Raw genomic sequence first — 17,951 nt, forward strand, 5'->3', positions numbered from 1 at the left:
AGATTCTTTAATCTAGTGACAATATAGTTACCAACATCAGAAAACCTAACTTTGAGACAATACACCTCACTCACAGCCCATATGAAGTGTTGCCAATGGTCCGGTGGCATTAAAGCTCCCAGGGTTATTTGTTGTTTGGGTTTTTGTTTTTTCTTAGACTAGGCAGGAGCCCGGGGTCACCTACTTCAGGTTTTCTTTCTCGGCTCCTTCATTTGTTTTTTGCCCTTGGCCTTTTTGCAGCGTACAGCCAGGTGTTTATTTTTGACTCTTGGTTGGGGTTCCTCTGGGGGTTGGCTGTGGTTAGAGTCAGAGGCATGTCCTGGTATGTCCTTCATAATGCACCTTATCACAAGGGCCCTGATGCTGGGGTCTGCCCTCCTTGCTGATGTTAGCTCGGAGTGCCTGAGTCCCGTGGCTTCTGTAAGCTTACCATATCTCCCAGATAGTTTGTAAATGACGTGTGGGGGATGCACTGAACTCTATAAATATCCTGCTCCTCCTCACACGTTCCTCCCTCTTTTCAACAGCCACACTGGCTTTCTAACTCTATTATCCCTTCTGTGGTTTTCTTGGCTAGGCTGAAGGCTTTCTCTTTGCCATTTACTTACAAACAAAAAGCAAACAAACTCAAAACTGCCTTCAAGTTGATTCTGATTCATAATGGCCCTCTAGGACAGGGTATAGAACTACTGTCTCCATGGGTTTCCAAGGCTATAACTCTGTATGGGAGCAGAAAGTCTCACCAGCAGAGCGTCTAGTGGTCCCAAACCAATGGCTTTGCAGTTAGCAGCCCTTCGCATATGTTAGTCCAGGTAGACTAGAGAAACAAGTCCATAAACACTCATAGGTGTGTAGGACAGAGCTCTATATACAAGAACAGCTGAATATTGAGAAAGCATCCCAGCCCTAGTCCAGATCAAGTCCCTAACTCCCATATTAGCCCACATCTCTGATATCAATCTATAAAGCCCTCTTCCGACTCACAAAACACATGAGATGACGGCCAATGCAGGAAGATCACAGGCCAGTGGGTAGGAAGTTTTGTGGATCCAGTGGCATTGTAAGCATCTCAGCACTGGCAGGGGTCTCCATGTGGCTTCTCTGGCTCCAGAGGTCTGGCTCCATCAGCCTCTCTCCATGCGTCTTTTCCATAGGGATGTCTTACAGGGAGTGAGAAGAGAGAGAGAGAGAATGTCTCCTGCCTCCAAGAAGGAAATACAGGAGTTCCCAGGATCCTCAGGAGAAGGCCATGCCCATACAGAAGCCTCATTGGCTATGATCTGATTGACAGGCTAGACTCCACCCCTTCACTCTGAGTCCTCAAATTGACACCAGAGTATGTAACTACCACAACATGTAGCCCACGACCCGCCAGGACATTGTTCGTTTTGATGCTCACCCTGCCCCAGGGTGGGCTGTGGGCCTGAGGAGGCTGGTGGGTGGCATAACACACAGCCTCTCCCGAGGGGCTCTGAGCACAGACTGGGGTTTCCTGGGGGCTATGCCAACCTGGGACTCGCATCTGCAGAGAGCAGCAGCGAGTTGCTTTCCGTCGTCTCAAAGTCACAGTTTGAAATGAGGCTACGGAAGGCCAGCAAATGGCTGTGTGCTCAAGGATAAAAAGCCCAATAAAACCACCAGCACGTGGGTCAGTTTCTATTAACGATTTAAACGCTCCAGAAACAGCTCTGGGAATCCCCTTCTCTGTTTGCTCTCGGGATATTGCTGGGGACATCTGGGCGTGGGAGTTTTGAGAGCCGGCCACGCCAGGCGTAGGTACAAAGGCATGCACTGTCCAAAGACCGTTTAAAAGCAAACAGAGGGAACGTCAGTCTGAGGTCTTAAGAGCGTGTGTTGGCAGTTTGAAACAGGGCTGGGAATAAAGTACTGTTGCCACCTGGCCCCCAGTCCACTGGTCCTTCATGCCTCCCTTCCTGGACAGCTCCGGCTGTTTGCTCCTTTATTGGACCCTGTGTCGTCATCACCATCGCATGTTTGTCTTTGGGGGATGCTCTCGGAGAGCTGGGAGCTCGCCCACCACTAGAGATCTGTGAGTTCCACAGCCATACAAGCTCACCAGCCAGCTCACTATCGGATCGATCCGTTCTCCTCAGATGCGGCAGCCAGTCCTGAGGGGCTTCTAGCCTCTCCAGAGAAGGTTATTTTAGCATTTCCACCGTGAATTGTTTTTCTGTGCAACAGAAATGCATTGAAGACCCACGGTATACCTGCTGCTTGCCAAACAGAGCCCACGTGTCATTGCCGGCTGGGCCCAGTGTTCTGCAGGAGATGTTCCGGCTCGTGTTTTGTAGAAAGAAGCCCAAGGCGAGAGAGAGCATTAAGTTATGCTTCCAGGGTGACTAGCAGCCGAAGAACACTTTCTGAGCTCCGTCTCTGACCCTCCTTCTCTCAGATTCACTCTTTCCCCGAGTCTTTCTTCTGCCTTCTCTTCGTCTCACAGTCGAATCCTTGTTCGGGAGGCAAGCTTGGCGGTCAGGGACTCGGCAGATGTCTGAGACCGTACCAGGACTGTGGTGGCCACAATGACCTGGATTTTGTGAGTTTGTTTTGATGAGACATTTCTACTCAGAATTCAAGTAAAACGTCCAGTTTTCAGGGCCCTTTATTTCCCATTTGGACAAGCAGTGGGGTTTGCAGGTGGCCTGGTGGATGGGGTAGGAGAGAGAAGGTCTGCGTGCCATTCAGGGGTTATGAAGAATGCTGTTGATCAAAAGAAAGATTCGATTTGGAAGAAGGAAGAGAAAGGAAGTAAAAGGCAGACCGGTACTGCACTTGATTTGAAGAAAGGACATTTTCTCCTCTTTTGTTTTTTGAAGAGAAAACAAAATTTTATTTGGCATATATGCACCAAAGAGAAAAGAGAGATGGGAGATGGACTGACATGCCATCAAGACTATGTCTGACCAGATCTGGAAAGTTGTGCACAGTTGGTCCTCTTTTTCCCTGATCGTTTTATTGAGCTACATATCCCATAGCATGCACTTCCATCATCCCGTCGATCGTTTTATTGAGGTACATATCGCATAGCATGCACTTCCATTGTCCAGTTGTATTTAGAGAGAATTGTATATACATCACCACAGTCAGTTCGAGAGCACCCTTTCCCTCTGTTCCTTATTTGCTCCCCATTTCTCTCCAACCCCTCCCCCAACTTCCCCATCCCCATAAGCCATAGACCAATTGTCTCTATACATCCTCCCATCCTGTGTTTTATATTCTGGAAAACATACCAAAAGGAAACATCAACGTATATATTTGTTTAAAACAAAGAGGAAGAAAAGGCCCATGACGATATTAAACCGAAGGAAAAACCCTCTCTTGAACAAACAAATAAACAAACCACGAAATACTGAAAACTAGAAGGGATCCAGAATCCATGACCTGTTTTAACTGTGGCTCGGAGACAACCCACACCCTCCCTGAGTGGCACACACAATTGGTCCTTTGTTGGTAACCTCAAAACTGGCCGTTTGAGCCCCCATAAACCCCCCCTCCCCCCGCAGCCTGTGGAAGAAGCCTGGCTCCACAATGAACGACAAAGACTCCTGATGCCGCTGTCATTGGAGAGTCTGTGAGCAGCTGTTCTGTTTGCTTGGAGGAGAGGAAGGGTGGGGCCGGGCTGGTCAGCTCCACAGACAGTAGCTGCTTTGCACCTACGTCAGGCATGCCTGTCCCTCACGCCCTTGCCGGTCAGCATGAGGTCATCCAGCGCCCCCTCCCTGGGGTTATTTGAGAATGATGCCCTGGGCAAGCAGATCGCCTAGCGAGACCCTGGGACTTTGGGTTTGTCCCTGGTACCTTTTCCATTTGGGTAAGTGCTGGACCGTGACCAGAAAGGCGAGTGGGCCGCTGCTGCGAGGCGCTCGGCTCAGAAGACAGGCCTGGTGCCTCGCCTTGGGAAGCTCCCTGGCAGGCAGTCCTTCTCTGCCCGTGCGGGCACGGATGAGTCAGGGTGGACTGAGCGACAGCACGGGTTCAGGCTGTTTGGTTTGTGTTTAGTTCCTTTTCCAGGAGACCTGAACTATTCCTGATCACAGGCCTTGAGACTCTCTCTCTCTCTCTCTCTCTCTCTCTCTTCCTCCCTTAGTGCTCTTTTTTTAATTTTTTAATGGGCAGAGCAGGACTTCCCTGTGGTGCCCCTCCTCCTCACGGGCTGGGCTGTGATTCAGAACCAGGCTCTCTCCACAGCAAGGGAGTGGCACGGCAGCAGTGACTCATGTGGCCGCCACCTGCTGTGGGTCTCACTTAGAACCAGCAGTGAGCGAGGGCCGGGAAATCCTGGCCCTCAAGGTCTGTGGTGTTCCCGCACCATCCCCTGGAAGGAAGCAAGTGTGGAGACCGTTCTGGAAGCACCTGTCAGGTCCTCAGCTTAGGTCTCAGGCAATTCCCCCATGGTAGCTGTGTCTTTTCAGTGGCTTTGGTTCTTTTCCTGCTGCCTTCCCCAAAGTCAGCTCCCCAACTCGGCCAGGTGCCCCGCCTGAACTGGTGGGCCCATGTGTATTCCATAGGAGAGGGGCTTCTGAAGACCTGCTGTGTGCCAACGGAGAGTCGCTGGTTGGCATGCACAGCTGAGCACTTGGCTTATAACTGATAGGCTGGCAGCTCCCATCCACCAGGGATGCCTTGGAAGAAAGGTCCAGAAATCTGCTTCCTAAAACTCGCAGCCAGGAAGACCCTCTGGAGCTCAGTCCCCCTGTGCACGCATGCATGGGGTCGCCTTGAGTCGGGATTGATGACAGCTGGGATGGTGAATTCTAGATGCCTGGCCCTGTGGGAGAAGTCGGATCTCTCTGTCCTGATGGACCAAGCATGGTTCTTATACGGGGAGGCTCAGCCTCTCCTGGGGATCACAGCCACTCATACAGCTGCGTGCAAAATTTGCTCTGTGTGTGTGTGTGTGCATGTACACGCGCACGCGTGCACACCCAGGGGGTGGCAGGCAGAGGAAAGGGCCTCTGGTCTCTGTAGATGAGCCCCAGCTATTTACCCAGGAGATGCCCAGCACCCTTAACTCCTCCCTCGCCCTCCCTGAATGTCCAATCTGCAGAAACGCCATGGGCTTGACCCTGGATGTTCCACAGAGAGCCTGTCTACCCCATTCTTCCCTTCTGTGTTTCCCTGTTGGTGACAGCCATCACCGGCTCTGGTTCCTGCTGTAACCTCCTTGATGTCCTCTGATTGTCCCGCTCGCTGTCCTCAGATCAGTCCAGCCTACACCCTCCAGGATCCCCTCCCCCTTTCCTGCCCCTCTCTTACCCTGTGTGTAGGCTGGCCTGCTCTCTTCTGAGAGTGCCCATCCCAGGGCCTTTGCACTGAAATGCGCCTCCTGCCGGAAACACTCTCTATGCCCCTGGTGCGGCCTGTACCACAGATCACGGCTGGGTAGCTTTAAAGAGCAGGGAGTTGTGTCTTTTCAACATTCAGCAGGCTGGACATCAGAGCCCAGGGTGTGGCTCTAGGGGACCATCCCTGCTCGTCTGTCTCGACCCCACTGCCTCCCTCTCATTCCATTTCCCTCCAGAGGAAGGGCCGTGGTTTCTGGGAACATCAAGTCCACGAGCAGCGGAAAGTCTGCTTCTGCACAGACACTCGGACCCTTCCCGGTGCTCAGAGCATCACAGCCTCAGGCCAGCAGCGCTGGGCTTTTGTCTGAGACCTCTGTGTCCTCCAGGCACCAGGGGTAGCAGCCAAGCACCTGCTGGCCCCAGCAAACGCCCCAAGGTGGTTGGGAGCCAGAATGAACCGCAGCCTATTCCTCCCACCTGCCCCGCCCCGCCCCTGCCCTCTGTCCGAGGTGTTGCTGCACTGCCCTTCCTGAACTTGTGCTGGGGTTGCCTCAGATGTTCCAGGTCATTCAGCCCGAGAGAGCGCTGTACATCCAGGCCAACAACTGCGTGGAGGCCAAGGACTGGATCGACATCCTCACCAAGGTCAGCCAGTGCAACAAGAAGCGTCTCACCGTCTACCACCCCTCCGCCTACCTGAACGGCCACTGGCTGTGCTGCAAGGCCTCCTCCGACTCTGCCCCCGGCTGCTCGCCCTGCACCGGGTAAGTGGGCATGCTCACTGCCCCGCCCCAGCCCGCAAGCCATTGCCTGGGGCGGCAAGGATGCTGGACAGCTACCCAGGGCTGCGGAGGACTATTGTCTAGTCTGTGTACTGCACAAGTCATGGGAACAAATCCTACTACCACTAAGCAAGCACCCCCAGGTGCGGGTGTCTCCCCAGAGGCAGGACCGATGCACCTTTTCCTAAGCCTTCCCCCACCAGTGAGAGGCGCCTTTTCTGTACACTGGCCCAGAGTGCTGACCTCCTGCTCCCATGATTGGATTTCATGAACTCTTCAAAGCATTCAGCGATCACAAACCAGAGGAAAGTAGGGGTGGGCGCTACCTGTAGTGGCAGGGTGGGGGAGCATAGGTCAGGGCACAGGGTGGGAACAGGAGTCTGCGAAGCCACTCTAAGGCAGCATGCCAGCACCTCTCTGAAAAGGATCTGCAAATGTCCCACCAGCCTGAAAGACTTGTCCTGCTTGTAGAGGAAACTGCCCGTGTGGATTTCCGCTACGCAAATCGAGTGCACGTGCTCCCTTGGCTCATTCCCTTCTCGGCTGCTTCTTCAGCTGGGCTTTCTGTGTCTCCTAAGAGGCTCCATCCAGGACACCTGTGCTAGCCCTGAAGCTAGCGGCCTCCCCAGCCCACCGGCTAGCCCCCAACCCCTACCCCCCGGTTGTGTTCACAGTGACCCCTGCCCATGACAACGATGACAGCTATGGTGTCCTGCAGCAGACTAGGGGATTGTGCAGGGCTTGGCTTGCCGGCTTTCATTTAAGCCTCACAAAAGCCTTGGAAGTGGGAACGTGATGGTCCTGCTTTTGAGCTGAAGAAGCAGAACCTGGTCCACTTCCCTGTGGTAGAGCAGGGCCCAAGCTCCGGAGTGGGTGTTATCATGACATGTAGGGCCTTTCCCCTGGGTCCGCCTGCCGGGCTGCTCCGAGGCAGGGGCAGGGAAGGAAGGAAGTGGGTGTCTGCCAGGCCACACACCCTCTTTGGGTAGCTCTGACACCATCCCCACAGAACCACAGCAGCTTCAGAGGGGAAACAACCCCAGCTCTTCCCACCTGGGGCGTCTTCCTGGTAATGGAACACAATGCCCAAGGGCCATCTGAGTCATTGTTTTAGCTTCCGCCTCGTGGGGACACAAGGCCCCAGATGCCCACGGGAGGGGGTAGATCAACACCGGATGATCCATGGGGTTTTCACTGGCTGATGGTCAGGGGAAGTTCTCCAGGCCTCTCTTCCTAGCCCATCTTAGTCTTGAAGCTCTGCGGAAGCCTGCTCAACCTCCTAGCAGCAGGCACCCCTCCGAGGTAGATGGGTGGGGCTGCACTTGAGGTTCAGTGGCTGGGAATCAAATCTTGGTCTTCCTCCCTGGTGCAAGGTGGAAGTCTAACCAAAAAGCACCCTTGGCCTCCGTAGAGGATATTTCTGGGCAAAGCAAGCCTGCATTGTCTGTGTGGCACTTTGGGAAGACCTGTGGGCAACAAAAGCTTCCTGCGTCCCGAGGCTGTGGACAGGCCATTCGGATGCTGTGAAAGCGCTTTCACACCAAACACAAAAGACCGGACCTGCGCCTCGCCTCCCATTGTCAAGTCTCCCCCACGTCTGCGATCGGTTTTTAAGGCTGAGCAAGCTGGCCTTCTTTCTTGTGTGATTTTAAAATAGTAACACTGGAAGAAGCACACTGGCCTGTGTGATACAAAGATTGGAAATAATAAAATCCAAATCTGGAGGAGGGAATGGTATGGGAGCTTAAATTCTGAACACCCAGTTTGCAGAAGCCCATGGATGACCGTGGAAGCCCCAAACCCATGTGCAGGGTCTGCACGTGGAGGAAGCCCCTGGCGACCCCCTGTGACCATAGTCTGGGGTGTGAGTAACCTTGCCATCAGAACGCTGTACACTCTGCTATGGTGCACGCGGGTAGGTTAAAATGCCGCACCGCATATCATGCGATCTACCTCTTGACCCGTTTTAAAGTGGCTCCGTTTTGATTATTTACTGCTTTCCTTCCGATGGAGATTTTTCTGTTTTATTTCGTTGTTTTTTACGTTGTTGGTTTGATCCTTGATTTTGTTTTGTATTTGAAATCCAGGATAAGTCTACAGAGACAGTGACTGGATGACTGATTGCCTCGGGGCGTGATTCGGAAGGTTAGGGGGCAATGGGGAGGTAAGAACAGGAAGGGCAAGAAAGCAGGACATGATCTAAAACTGATTGTGGTGACGACTGCACGGCTCTGCTGAATAGGGCCGCACTACCGGCTGTATGACAGGCAACTGGCCGGGAGATTGGGTAGACAGAGACAGCACTGGGCGGATACCCATTTTCACTGTCGTGTTTGGCTCTCCTACTTGGACAGCGGCCTTCCGGCGAACATCCAGCTTGACATCGATGGGGACCGGGAGACGGAGCGCATCTACTCGCTCTTTAACCTGTACATGAACAAGATGGAGAAGATGCAAGGTAAGGCCCCTGGCCAGCAAGGCCCAGCGGCAGTGTTGGTGACACCCGGCTGAGGCACTGGGTACCGCAGGTGGAGGCCTTCCTCAGAGCGGCACTGGGAAAGTGAAACTGCTCGCCCTGCAGGTATATCCTTGGTCCACTCCGCAGGGGTCTTCTTTTATGAGGCAGCTCTTTGGGGGGAAGGTCCTTGGCTGGCAGGTTCTGCCGATAAGCTTGAAGATGGAATTCAGTGTGCATCATCTCAGCTGCCAAATGATCGAGCCATTCTTAATATTGCATGGCCCTTCACCGCCCAGCTCAGCATGCATTCTGCTGAGCTAACCAGAGGGACACGTGTGTTGTATGTGTGTACACGCATTTGTTTTGGGGTGCCTGTTGGGTTCAAATTGCTGGCCTTGTGGTTAGCAGCCCAATGGACGGCACGCCATCCAAATCATACTCCACGCAAGCTCAGTGACATCCAGGCGGCACAGGGCCAACCATTTGAGGAATGGAGTTTAGGGGACAGGGCAGGTGCAGCCAAGAGTCCACCGGAAGAAGTGTAGCCTGCGCTGGTTTCTGCCTCGGGGGCTGCCCGCCCATGCAGGCCCATGGTTGGGGAGCAGCCTGACTCTGACGTTTCCCTCGAAGTGTGAGGGACAGACTGTGTGCTCGGCAGGTCCCCACCCCCCAATTATGCTTTCCTTATCTGACCCAGAGGTGTTGAGAGCACGCTTGATAACTGGGCAGTTGAGAGGATGCACACTGACGATGCCCGGGAAGCCCTCGGCTACTGCATTGCCTGCTGAGCTGTGCGTCTCAGCTCCAGCCCCGCGCACTTCTTCTCCGGCTTCTTCCAAGCAGCGCTCCGTTCTGAGCCTTGGGGGCATATGCAGGAGAGTGCATGGGTGCACACTCTCGCACAGACATACCCGCTCACACACTCACATGCATACACACTACACACGCCAGGAGGGCTTTTCTCCCCTGGCAGAGCCTGACCATGGTGCCTGTGTGCACAGTGAGAGCACATCGTGTGGCCCGGAGGCTGCCTTGGGCCTCCAGGTGGCAGAGATGGTGGAGCTAGGAGGGGGCTAGGTTTTTGCCAGCTCACCGTTTTGAGCAAACAACACAGAGTGAGGCAGACTCGAGGGCCTTGAGTAGGTTGAGGCCACAGGGTACAAGCCAGGTTCATTAAAGAGACTGCGTTGGGGCTCCTGTGGCCTCCTGGCCTCATCTCTCCTCCCCCCTCCTCCTCCCTTCCTCCGTGTAGGAAGGCTCCCCACCTGTGGCTCCCCACACTCCAGATTCGCCCCACTGGGCCTTTGCGCTGGCTGCTCCCTCTCCTCGCTGTGAGCGCTCTCCCTCCCTCTCGGTCTAGCTAACCCTTACCTTCTCTGAAGTCTCTACCCAGACACGACCTTCTCCCAGGCACTTTGCCTGGCCTCCCCATCCCCTCGTCGGTTTGTAATCTACTGTACCAAACAGAACCTATTGCCACTGAGCCCAGTCCGACTCAGAGTGGGCAGAGGAGAGACACCGGGAGGATTGCCAGGCTGTCATCTTTACAAAGGCAGAATGCCCTCCGTGTCTTTCTCCTGAGGAGGGCCTGCTCGGTGCCAACCATTGGCCTTTTGCTCGGCGCCTGAGTGCGCTTCTTCCGCTACGATGTGGGGTCAATGCTGCTTCACAGACAAGCTCTGCACAACTGAGGAGCCTTGGTGGCCTCGTGGGCTATGCGTTGGGCTGCGTGTATAGCAAGGTCACCAGTTCAAAGCCACTAGCCTTCCTAAGGGAGAAAGAAAAACCTTTCTACTCCCCCCCCCACCCCATAAAGAGTTACCATCTCCAAACCGACAGGGACAATTCTATAAGGACACTGAGTCGGCAGGGAGTTTGTTTAGTTGTGGTGCTTGCTTGTTTGTTTACTTGTTTACAACAGAAACGTTGTGTGGTCCTGCACTGTCCTCACAACCGTTTCTACATCTAAGCCCACTGTTGGTGCCAATGGGTCCCTCTATCTTGCCTGGAGCCATTGTCTCTTTCCCTGGCCTTCTCATTACTTTAATACGATGACAGCCTTCTCCAGGGAGCGGTCTCTCCTACTGATGTGCCCGAAGGTCACGAGGTGAGATGCTGCCATCCTCGCGTCTAAGCCACATTCCAGCCCAAATTCTTCTGAAACAGATTTGTTCTTCTGGGCGTCCCTAGTAGTCAGTTTTCTTCACCATCATCCAAAGGCAGCGGTTGTCTTTGCTCACTGTCCAGCCTTAGCAGCGATGGGAGGCGATTAAACACACACCTTGGCTGGAATCAGATGCGCCTCAGCCCTCAAAGGGACGTCATCTTGGCTTTTTCATAACTTTCCGCGCATTCTTTTGAGGAATTTCCCCCAATGCACTACGTCATTTGATTCCTGGACCGCTGCCTCTGTGGGTGTTGCCTGGAGACGAGTAAAACGAAAGCTTTGGCAGCTTCGGGTTTTTCCTCCGTCGGTTGTGATGCTGTTTATTGGGCCACCTGTCGGCTTAGCTCTCCATCTGTAAGGGCGGCAAGGCCACTGCGCTTTGAGCGGGCAGGCTGTGCTTTCGCAGGGGGTGTTGGGGCAGCTCTGCCATGGCCTCTGCTTCTCCCGGGTTGCGTGATTCTGATGGGCTCGTTGATCTCCTCACTCTCAGTAAATGAGAGCGTTTTGAGAGAGAGAAAGCACGTCTTCTCTACTCCAGGGTCTGGCACAGAGCAAAGAGCCGATATTTCTTTATGGGATGGGTGTTGGGTGGTCGGATGGAAGGTCTCACGCGGTCAGCCTTACTCCCAGTACGGGGTATCATCCCTGGGAACACGGATTCATAGAAGGTGGAAACCACTGGAAACCTCGGGCTCAGCTCCAGGCTCTTCACTCTGTGGGAAGGAAAACGGGAGCACCAAAGCACGGACTCCCATCTTTCCCAGGGTTCCAACCTCTGCCTGGGAGAGCAGTGCTTTCGGAGGCAGTAGTGTTGGGTCCGAGAGTTCTAATTGCCTCAGCCGTCTGCACAGTTCCTTTGTATTCATCAAATTCCGAGACCCCGAGCATGCCTCCAGTGGGTCTTATTTCCCTCACATGCAGCAAAGTCCCCCCACCTCTAAGTGACAGACTCTTCATTATGGAAGAGAGCTTGCTGTTGCCTGTGCACGAAGAACCCACGGTCTCCCTCATCCCGTATGCTGCATAGATTCACCTGCACCACACCACGCTTTCCCTGAGATTTGATGACAACATAAAAGCCAGCACTTCAGGCAAGGAGTAATGAGCAGGGCGCCCCGGGAGCCAGTGCTAACGGGCTGGCCTTGGGGTTTGGGTTCTGGGCCTGCAGCTGCTGTGCACAAGCATTGGAAGTTCCCAAAGGAGGACATGAGATGAGGACTGTCATGAGTGGCATCAGCGGAATCTTACCTCCTAGCTCTCTCCATTGTGCTCCTGTGAAACCTGTGTATGGACCACGATGGTATAAAACCAGAGAAGGAGTGTGGCAGGGTTGTATCCTTCCACCGTCCTTATGTAACCTGTATCCTGAGTCGACAGTCCAAGAAGCTGGGTTGCATGAGCAATGTCGCCTCGGGATTAGAGGAACACTCCTTCACAACCTGGGACACGCAGATGACCCAACCTTGCTGACGGAAAGCAAACATGACAAAGTATTTACTGATGAAAGTCAAAGACCCCAGCCTTCGTGTGGACTACACCGCAATATTTTTTTTTAATCCTTACAACTGGACCTGCGCTGTACAGAGTTTATTCAAAAGGGAAATAGCCACTTGTCTATGATCTGTCTATTGAATGCCAGTTTTTAAAAAATGTTTTTCCTTTCTAAACATTCGTAATTTTAAAAAAATCATTTTATTGAGGCTCATACAACTCTTGTCACAATCCATCCATACATCAAATATGTAAAACACACTTACACATTCGCTGCCCTCATCACTCTCAAAATTCACCTTACGCTTGGGCTCCTGGAATCAGCTCATCTTCCTTTTGCCCTCCCCTCCCTCCCCTACCCTCTCTCTCATGAGCCCTAACTAATTTATAATTTATTGTTTTATCTTATCTTACACTTCCCGGTGTCTCCCTTCACCCACTTTTCTGTTGCCCATCCACCAGAGAGGAGATTATATGTAGATCCTTGTGATCGGTTCCCCTTTCTACCCCGCCTTCCCTCCCGGTATCACCACTCTCACCGTTGTGTTTCCAGATCCCATCTGTACCGCTGTGCATCCTCTGGTCTAACCAGGTTTGTAAGATAGAATTGGGATTATGATAGTTTGGGGTCGGGAGAAGCATTTAAGAATTAGAAGAAGGTTGTGAGTTTCATTATTGCTACACTGAACCCTGAGTAACTCATCTCCTCCCCACTACCCCTCTGCAAGGGATGTCCAGTTGTCTACAGATGGGCATTGGGTCCCCATCATGCACTCCCCCTCATTCATGATGATATGATTCCCTCCCCCCCCCCCGCCTTTAATGCTTGAAACCTGGTCCCCTCGGCCCTTCATGATCACACATTTTGGTTTGCTGCTTCCATGTGGGCTTTGTTGCTTCTGGGCTAGATGGCCGCTTGTTTACTTTCAAGCCTTTAAGTCCCCAGACGCTATATCTCTCTATAGCCGGGCACCATCAGCCTTCTTCACCACACTTACTTATTCACACATTCATCTTCAGCGTTTATGTGGGAACATTCGTAATTTACTTGCTTAGTAGTCCATTCAATAATTTTCCAGTTGAAATGTATGATATGGAATCCGTCTTCTTCATAATTTCAACATTTCAAAAACATGTGCCCATCATTCATCCTAGGACATTCTTCCCATTGCCCCTGCTGGCCCATGGGCCACTCCCAAGAGTCAGTCATCTGGACCCTGTGTCCTGTGGGGCCTGATTCATCTGGGGCTAAAGCACTCAGGCTCTGGAGTCACACAGCCTCGATTGAAGACTCACTTCATCATCACCTTGGAGACAAATGGAGCCGATGATTCAGCCAGGATGAGTCTTGATGTCTTCTTCTGCGAATTTGGGTTAGCAGTGGGTCAAGAAGACAGAACTGGCTAGAGGATAAAATGGAACAAGCCACATAAAGTACTTGGTGCAGCACAGTATCTGGAACTAAGCTGGGAGTACATCTTAGTTCAGTGGCTCTCAACCTGTGGGTCACGACCCCGTGGGGGGGCACATGAATCTTTCACAGGGGTCACCTAAGACCATCAGAAAACACGAATTTCCGATGGTCTTAGGCACTTAGACACTGCTCCTCTATGCATTTCCAGGCAGCCCTGCCCGCTTACCAGTACCCTGCATGAAGACTGCTACACCATGCTACAAGACAAAATTTCATTTATTTGCAATTAGAAATAAATATTTCACAATATATAATTACATATTATTTGGTTATGAATCACTATGCTCTAATGATGTTCAATTTGTAAAAATGAAAATACATTCTGCTGATCAGATATTTACATGATGATTCATAACAATTGCAAAATTACAGTTATGAAGTAACAACGAACATAATTTTACTCTTGGGGGTCACCACAACATGCGGGCCGCGGCATTAGGAAGGTTGAGAAACCTCCATTTTAGTTACTTTGGCTTTTGTTACTTTTACCCTCATAATTGCTGTTTATAGCAGCCTTCTCACATACACACACCCCACTCACTGTGCTGGAGGCCATTCTGACTCATAAAAACCCAACAGGACAGGATAGAACAGCCCCTGTGGGTTTCTCAGACGGTAACTCTTCATGGGAATAGAAAACCTACTCTTTCTCCCACCGAGCAGCTGGTGGTTTCAAACTGCTGACCTTGAGGTTGGCAGCCAACAATCCCCTCATATGCATGTGAAAGAAGGACTGAATACGGAAGACCGGAGAAGAACCATACATTAGAATTGTGCTGGTGAAGACCATTGAAAGTACCGTGCGCTGCCAAAAGAACAAGCAAATCTGTCTTAGAAGAAGTAAGGCCCACAATGCTCCTTGGAAGCACGGATGGGGAGATTTTTGTCTCTGTCTCAGGTGCTTTGGTCGTGTTATCAGGAGACACCAGTCCCTGGAGAAGGGCATCATGCTTGCTAAAGTAGAGGGGGTGTGGCAAAAAAGAGGAAGAGCTTCAAGGGGCATTGGCAGAATGCCTGCAAATAGGCTCAAAAAGAATAACAACGTTGAGGAGGCCCCAGGACCAGGTGGTGTCTTGTCTGTGGTACCTATGGGTCTCTGTGTGTCAGAACCAACTTGACGGCACCTGACAACAACAATATTGCTATTGTTAATCTCTCCTGCCTGCTCTGCGCTTCTTCAGTGAGCTCTAGTCTACCCATCAGAGAGAGCTCAGAGCATTCTCTTAGCAAAGTAGTTGTGAGCCACAGAGGACTTGGGCCACCTCTTGCTATTATCTGCTGACACAATATTGCCTTTCCCAGCAAGGAGAAGGGTCTTCTGGGCTTGGCTGGTTTGTGTTGCCATTCTCGGTGTCCACGAATCTTGAAGGCGGGTTTAAGCCCTCCGTGGTGGCCTGTCCGTGTTGGTTTGTGACATTCCTCCGCGTTTGTCCTGCTTGTTTATGACAGTAGCAACTCACGCCAAGCACAGGCCTTGAGCCAGACACCGAACTAAGAATGTCCCTGGGTGGCTTAGTGAGCCTCCCAGGCGGGCACTTTGCCCCCGTGCTTTCAGGTGGGTTCACCGAGGCACAGAGCATTTCAGTAACTTACCCAGAATCAGAGGAGAGCTCCTAGGTAGTGAACTTAGGAAAGTCAAGAGCTCTGGTTTCAGAGACTACCCCCCCCCCAAAGAAAAGAATGAAAAACAGCTGAGCTCCCCAGACACCCTCCTGCTCCACATCCTTCACCTTGCTCCTTTGCTCTAGTGCTTCCTCCTGGCAAGTGTGAGTCAGTACCAGCCTCTTGACATTTCGACAGTCTCTTCCCTTTCCCAAATCATGGTTCCTTCCATGGAATTATTATGCATGGAGAGACTTCCCCATGGGTGGGAAGTCAAGAAAGCCATTCCCACAGATTCAGAAACTCTCACTGTCCTCGAGTCAGTGCCGACTCATAGCAACCCGACAGGACTGGGGAGAAGTGCCGCGCTGCCCCCACCCCCCCGGGTTTCTGAGACTCATGCACAGGACCAGAAAGCGCCATGGAACCGCTGGTAGTTGTGAACAGCTGACCTTTTGATTAGCAGCCCGACGGGTACCTACTGCCACCAGCACTCCCTGTCTGTGTGTGGGGTATAAGAACATGAAGACGGACGAGGTATTGGAGGCTTAGACTAGAACTGGGCCTGGGCTCCCCAAGGCCCCCAATCCCGCTGACCTCCCCCTCTGTTGTTGTAGAGGCCTGCGGGAGCAAATCTGTGTATGATGGGCCCGAGCAGGAAGAGTACTCCACGTTCATCATCGACGACCCTCAGGAGACCTACAAGACACTAAGGCAGATCATCGCGGGGGTCGGGACTCTGGAGCAGGAGCATGCCCAGTATAAACGGGACAAGTTCAAGAAGACAAAATATGGGAGCCAGTGAGTATGGATGTCTGAACTGGAGCGGCCCTGAGGTCCCTGGTGACATCTCGTCCAGGGAATAGGGAGTCGGGGGGGAGAGGCCTGCAGGGCCAAGAGTCGTCTGTGTGCGTGGGCACACACCTGAGATGGAGGAGGAGGGTAGTGCATGCAGGTTCCAGGTACAACCTGGCTGCCGCCCTCAGGGCCACATTTCCACGGGGGTCAGAGGACCGGGAGGCGGGCACTCCGGGAGTCAGGAACCTTCAGGAGTGGTGGCTTACTTTTCCACCCCAAGGCCTCAGGCTAGTGTCCTGAGGAAACCTGGGGAGGTCGGGGAGACCCCTCCGTGCCCCACACTTGGCTCCCATGGGCCTATCTGATACCCTGAGTCTTCACTTTCCCAGCCCCTTAGGCGTTCCTTGTTTCCCAGTCCCCAGACCTGTTCTCTGCCTCGGTGAACTTCCTCGCCCATTGCCAACCACAGGTCCATGCCGCTTGCCCATGCTTCCAAGGGCGATCTGCAGCGGTGGAAGACTCCAGCTGGGCCCTTGGACTGTGTCTCCTTGAGCGGAGGTGGCCACAGTTTGCACGGCACACAGACTCTGGAGCCTGGCCTGCTTATTCCTGAACGCCATCAGTGAAGCAGAGCCAAGATACTCGAAAACCTGTGAGAGCCAGAAGCCTCTGGGCTGCCTCACCTTTCCTGTGCTCACAAGTGTCCTGCCAAGGTGCCGGCTTACCACATTCCCATGGCTTGTCTTTGCAGGACATGTTTCAGTTGTCCTTCTCTGGCAAGTGGGGGCCTTATGCAGGTTGTCAGCTTTCACAGGTTTTACTGCATGTACAAATGAACACAAAATGAATACATACACACAACTTTCACAGGTTTTACTGTACGTACAAATGAATCCATAAGGAATACATAAATGAATACATACACAGCAGCAACCAATAAACATACAACCTGTTGAAGTCATGTCTGACCCTCAGCAACCCTACAAGACAGCAGGACTGCTCCATAGGGTTTCCAAGCCTCCGCAAGGAAGACTGAGGCAGAGACAGCAGAAGCGGCTCGGACACAGCAACGATGGTGAAGACGGCACAGGGCTGGGCAGTGTTTTGTCCTGTTGTCCAGAGGGTCGGTCGCCAAAGAGTCGGAATCGACTCCGTGGCACCTCGCAATAATATAATGTCGATCTTGACGGTCGGACACGGCCACCTGTCTCTTCCATGGAGCGCATGGTAGGTTTGAACTGCGGCATTCAAGCACATGCCCAGGGCGCCAAGAGAACTTGCACCTATGCATTTGGTGGGGGTGCTGCTTAGGTGCCTTAGAGTTGGGTCTGCCTCATGACAGCCGTATGTATCACAGAACAGAGCCTTTCCTGCCACCTCGTCGCACGCTCTGGGGTGCTTGAGCCCACCAACCAATGAAACCCCAGAATATACACGTGTTGCCTGTTGTCAGATTGACCCCTGACTCAGGCAGCCCCATGAGCCATGGGGTCTGATTGTGGTGACCCACGGTTTCCACTGACCAGGTTTTGGAAGTAGATCATCGGGCTTTTTGAGTCTGGAAACTCAGCCGAAATCTGTTAGCTAGCCTCCCCTGACAGACAGTTGGGGTGGGGGTTCTTGGGGGCCAGGAGTCAGACCTGTCTGGGACATGGGACTTCTTCTCTGGGCCAACGCTGCTCTCACACAGACCTACATGGGCACAGGAGGTTCGTTTTAACTAATTGGCTCTTGACATTGTGGAGGATGGCTAATCTGAAACGTATAGGGCATGCCAGCGGGCATTCATACTTCAATCTTTTGGTGAATTTCCTTTCCATCTAGGAAACCTGCCTTGGCTCTTAAGACCATCCACCCATTGGATGAGGGTCCC

The 17,951-nt window shown here is 52.6% G+C and overlaps 1 protein-coding gene across 1 annotated transcript in view; it reads left to right on the plus strand.

Annotated features, from left to right (window-relative positions):
- RASA3 (RAS p21 protein activator 3) overlaps positions 1–17,951 on the plus strand; it is a 259,051-nt gene that overhangs the window by 238,036 nt on the left and 3,064 nt on the right. Inside the window, exons 21-23 of the mRNA XM_075563383.1 lie at positions 5,862–6,070; positions 8,443–8,546; positions 15,898–16,081. Coding sequence (XP_075419498.1) covers positions 5,862–6,070; positions 8,443–8,546; positions 15,898–16,081 — 497 coding nt within the window. The remainder of the gene's footprint in view (positions 1–5,861; positions 6,071–8,442; positions 8,547–15,897; positions 16,082–17,951) is intronic.

This window comes from Tenrec ecaudatus, chromosome 11 (assembly GCF_050624435.1).
Source record: "Tenrec ecaudatus isolate mTenEca1 chromosome 11, mTenEca1.hap1, whole genome shotgun sequence".
NCBI lineage: Eukaryota > Metazoa > Chordata > Mammalia > Afrosoricida > Tenrecidae > Tenrec > Tenrec ecaudatus.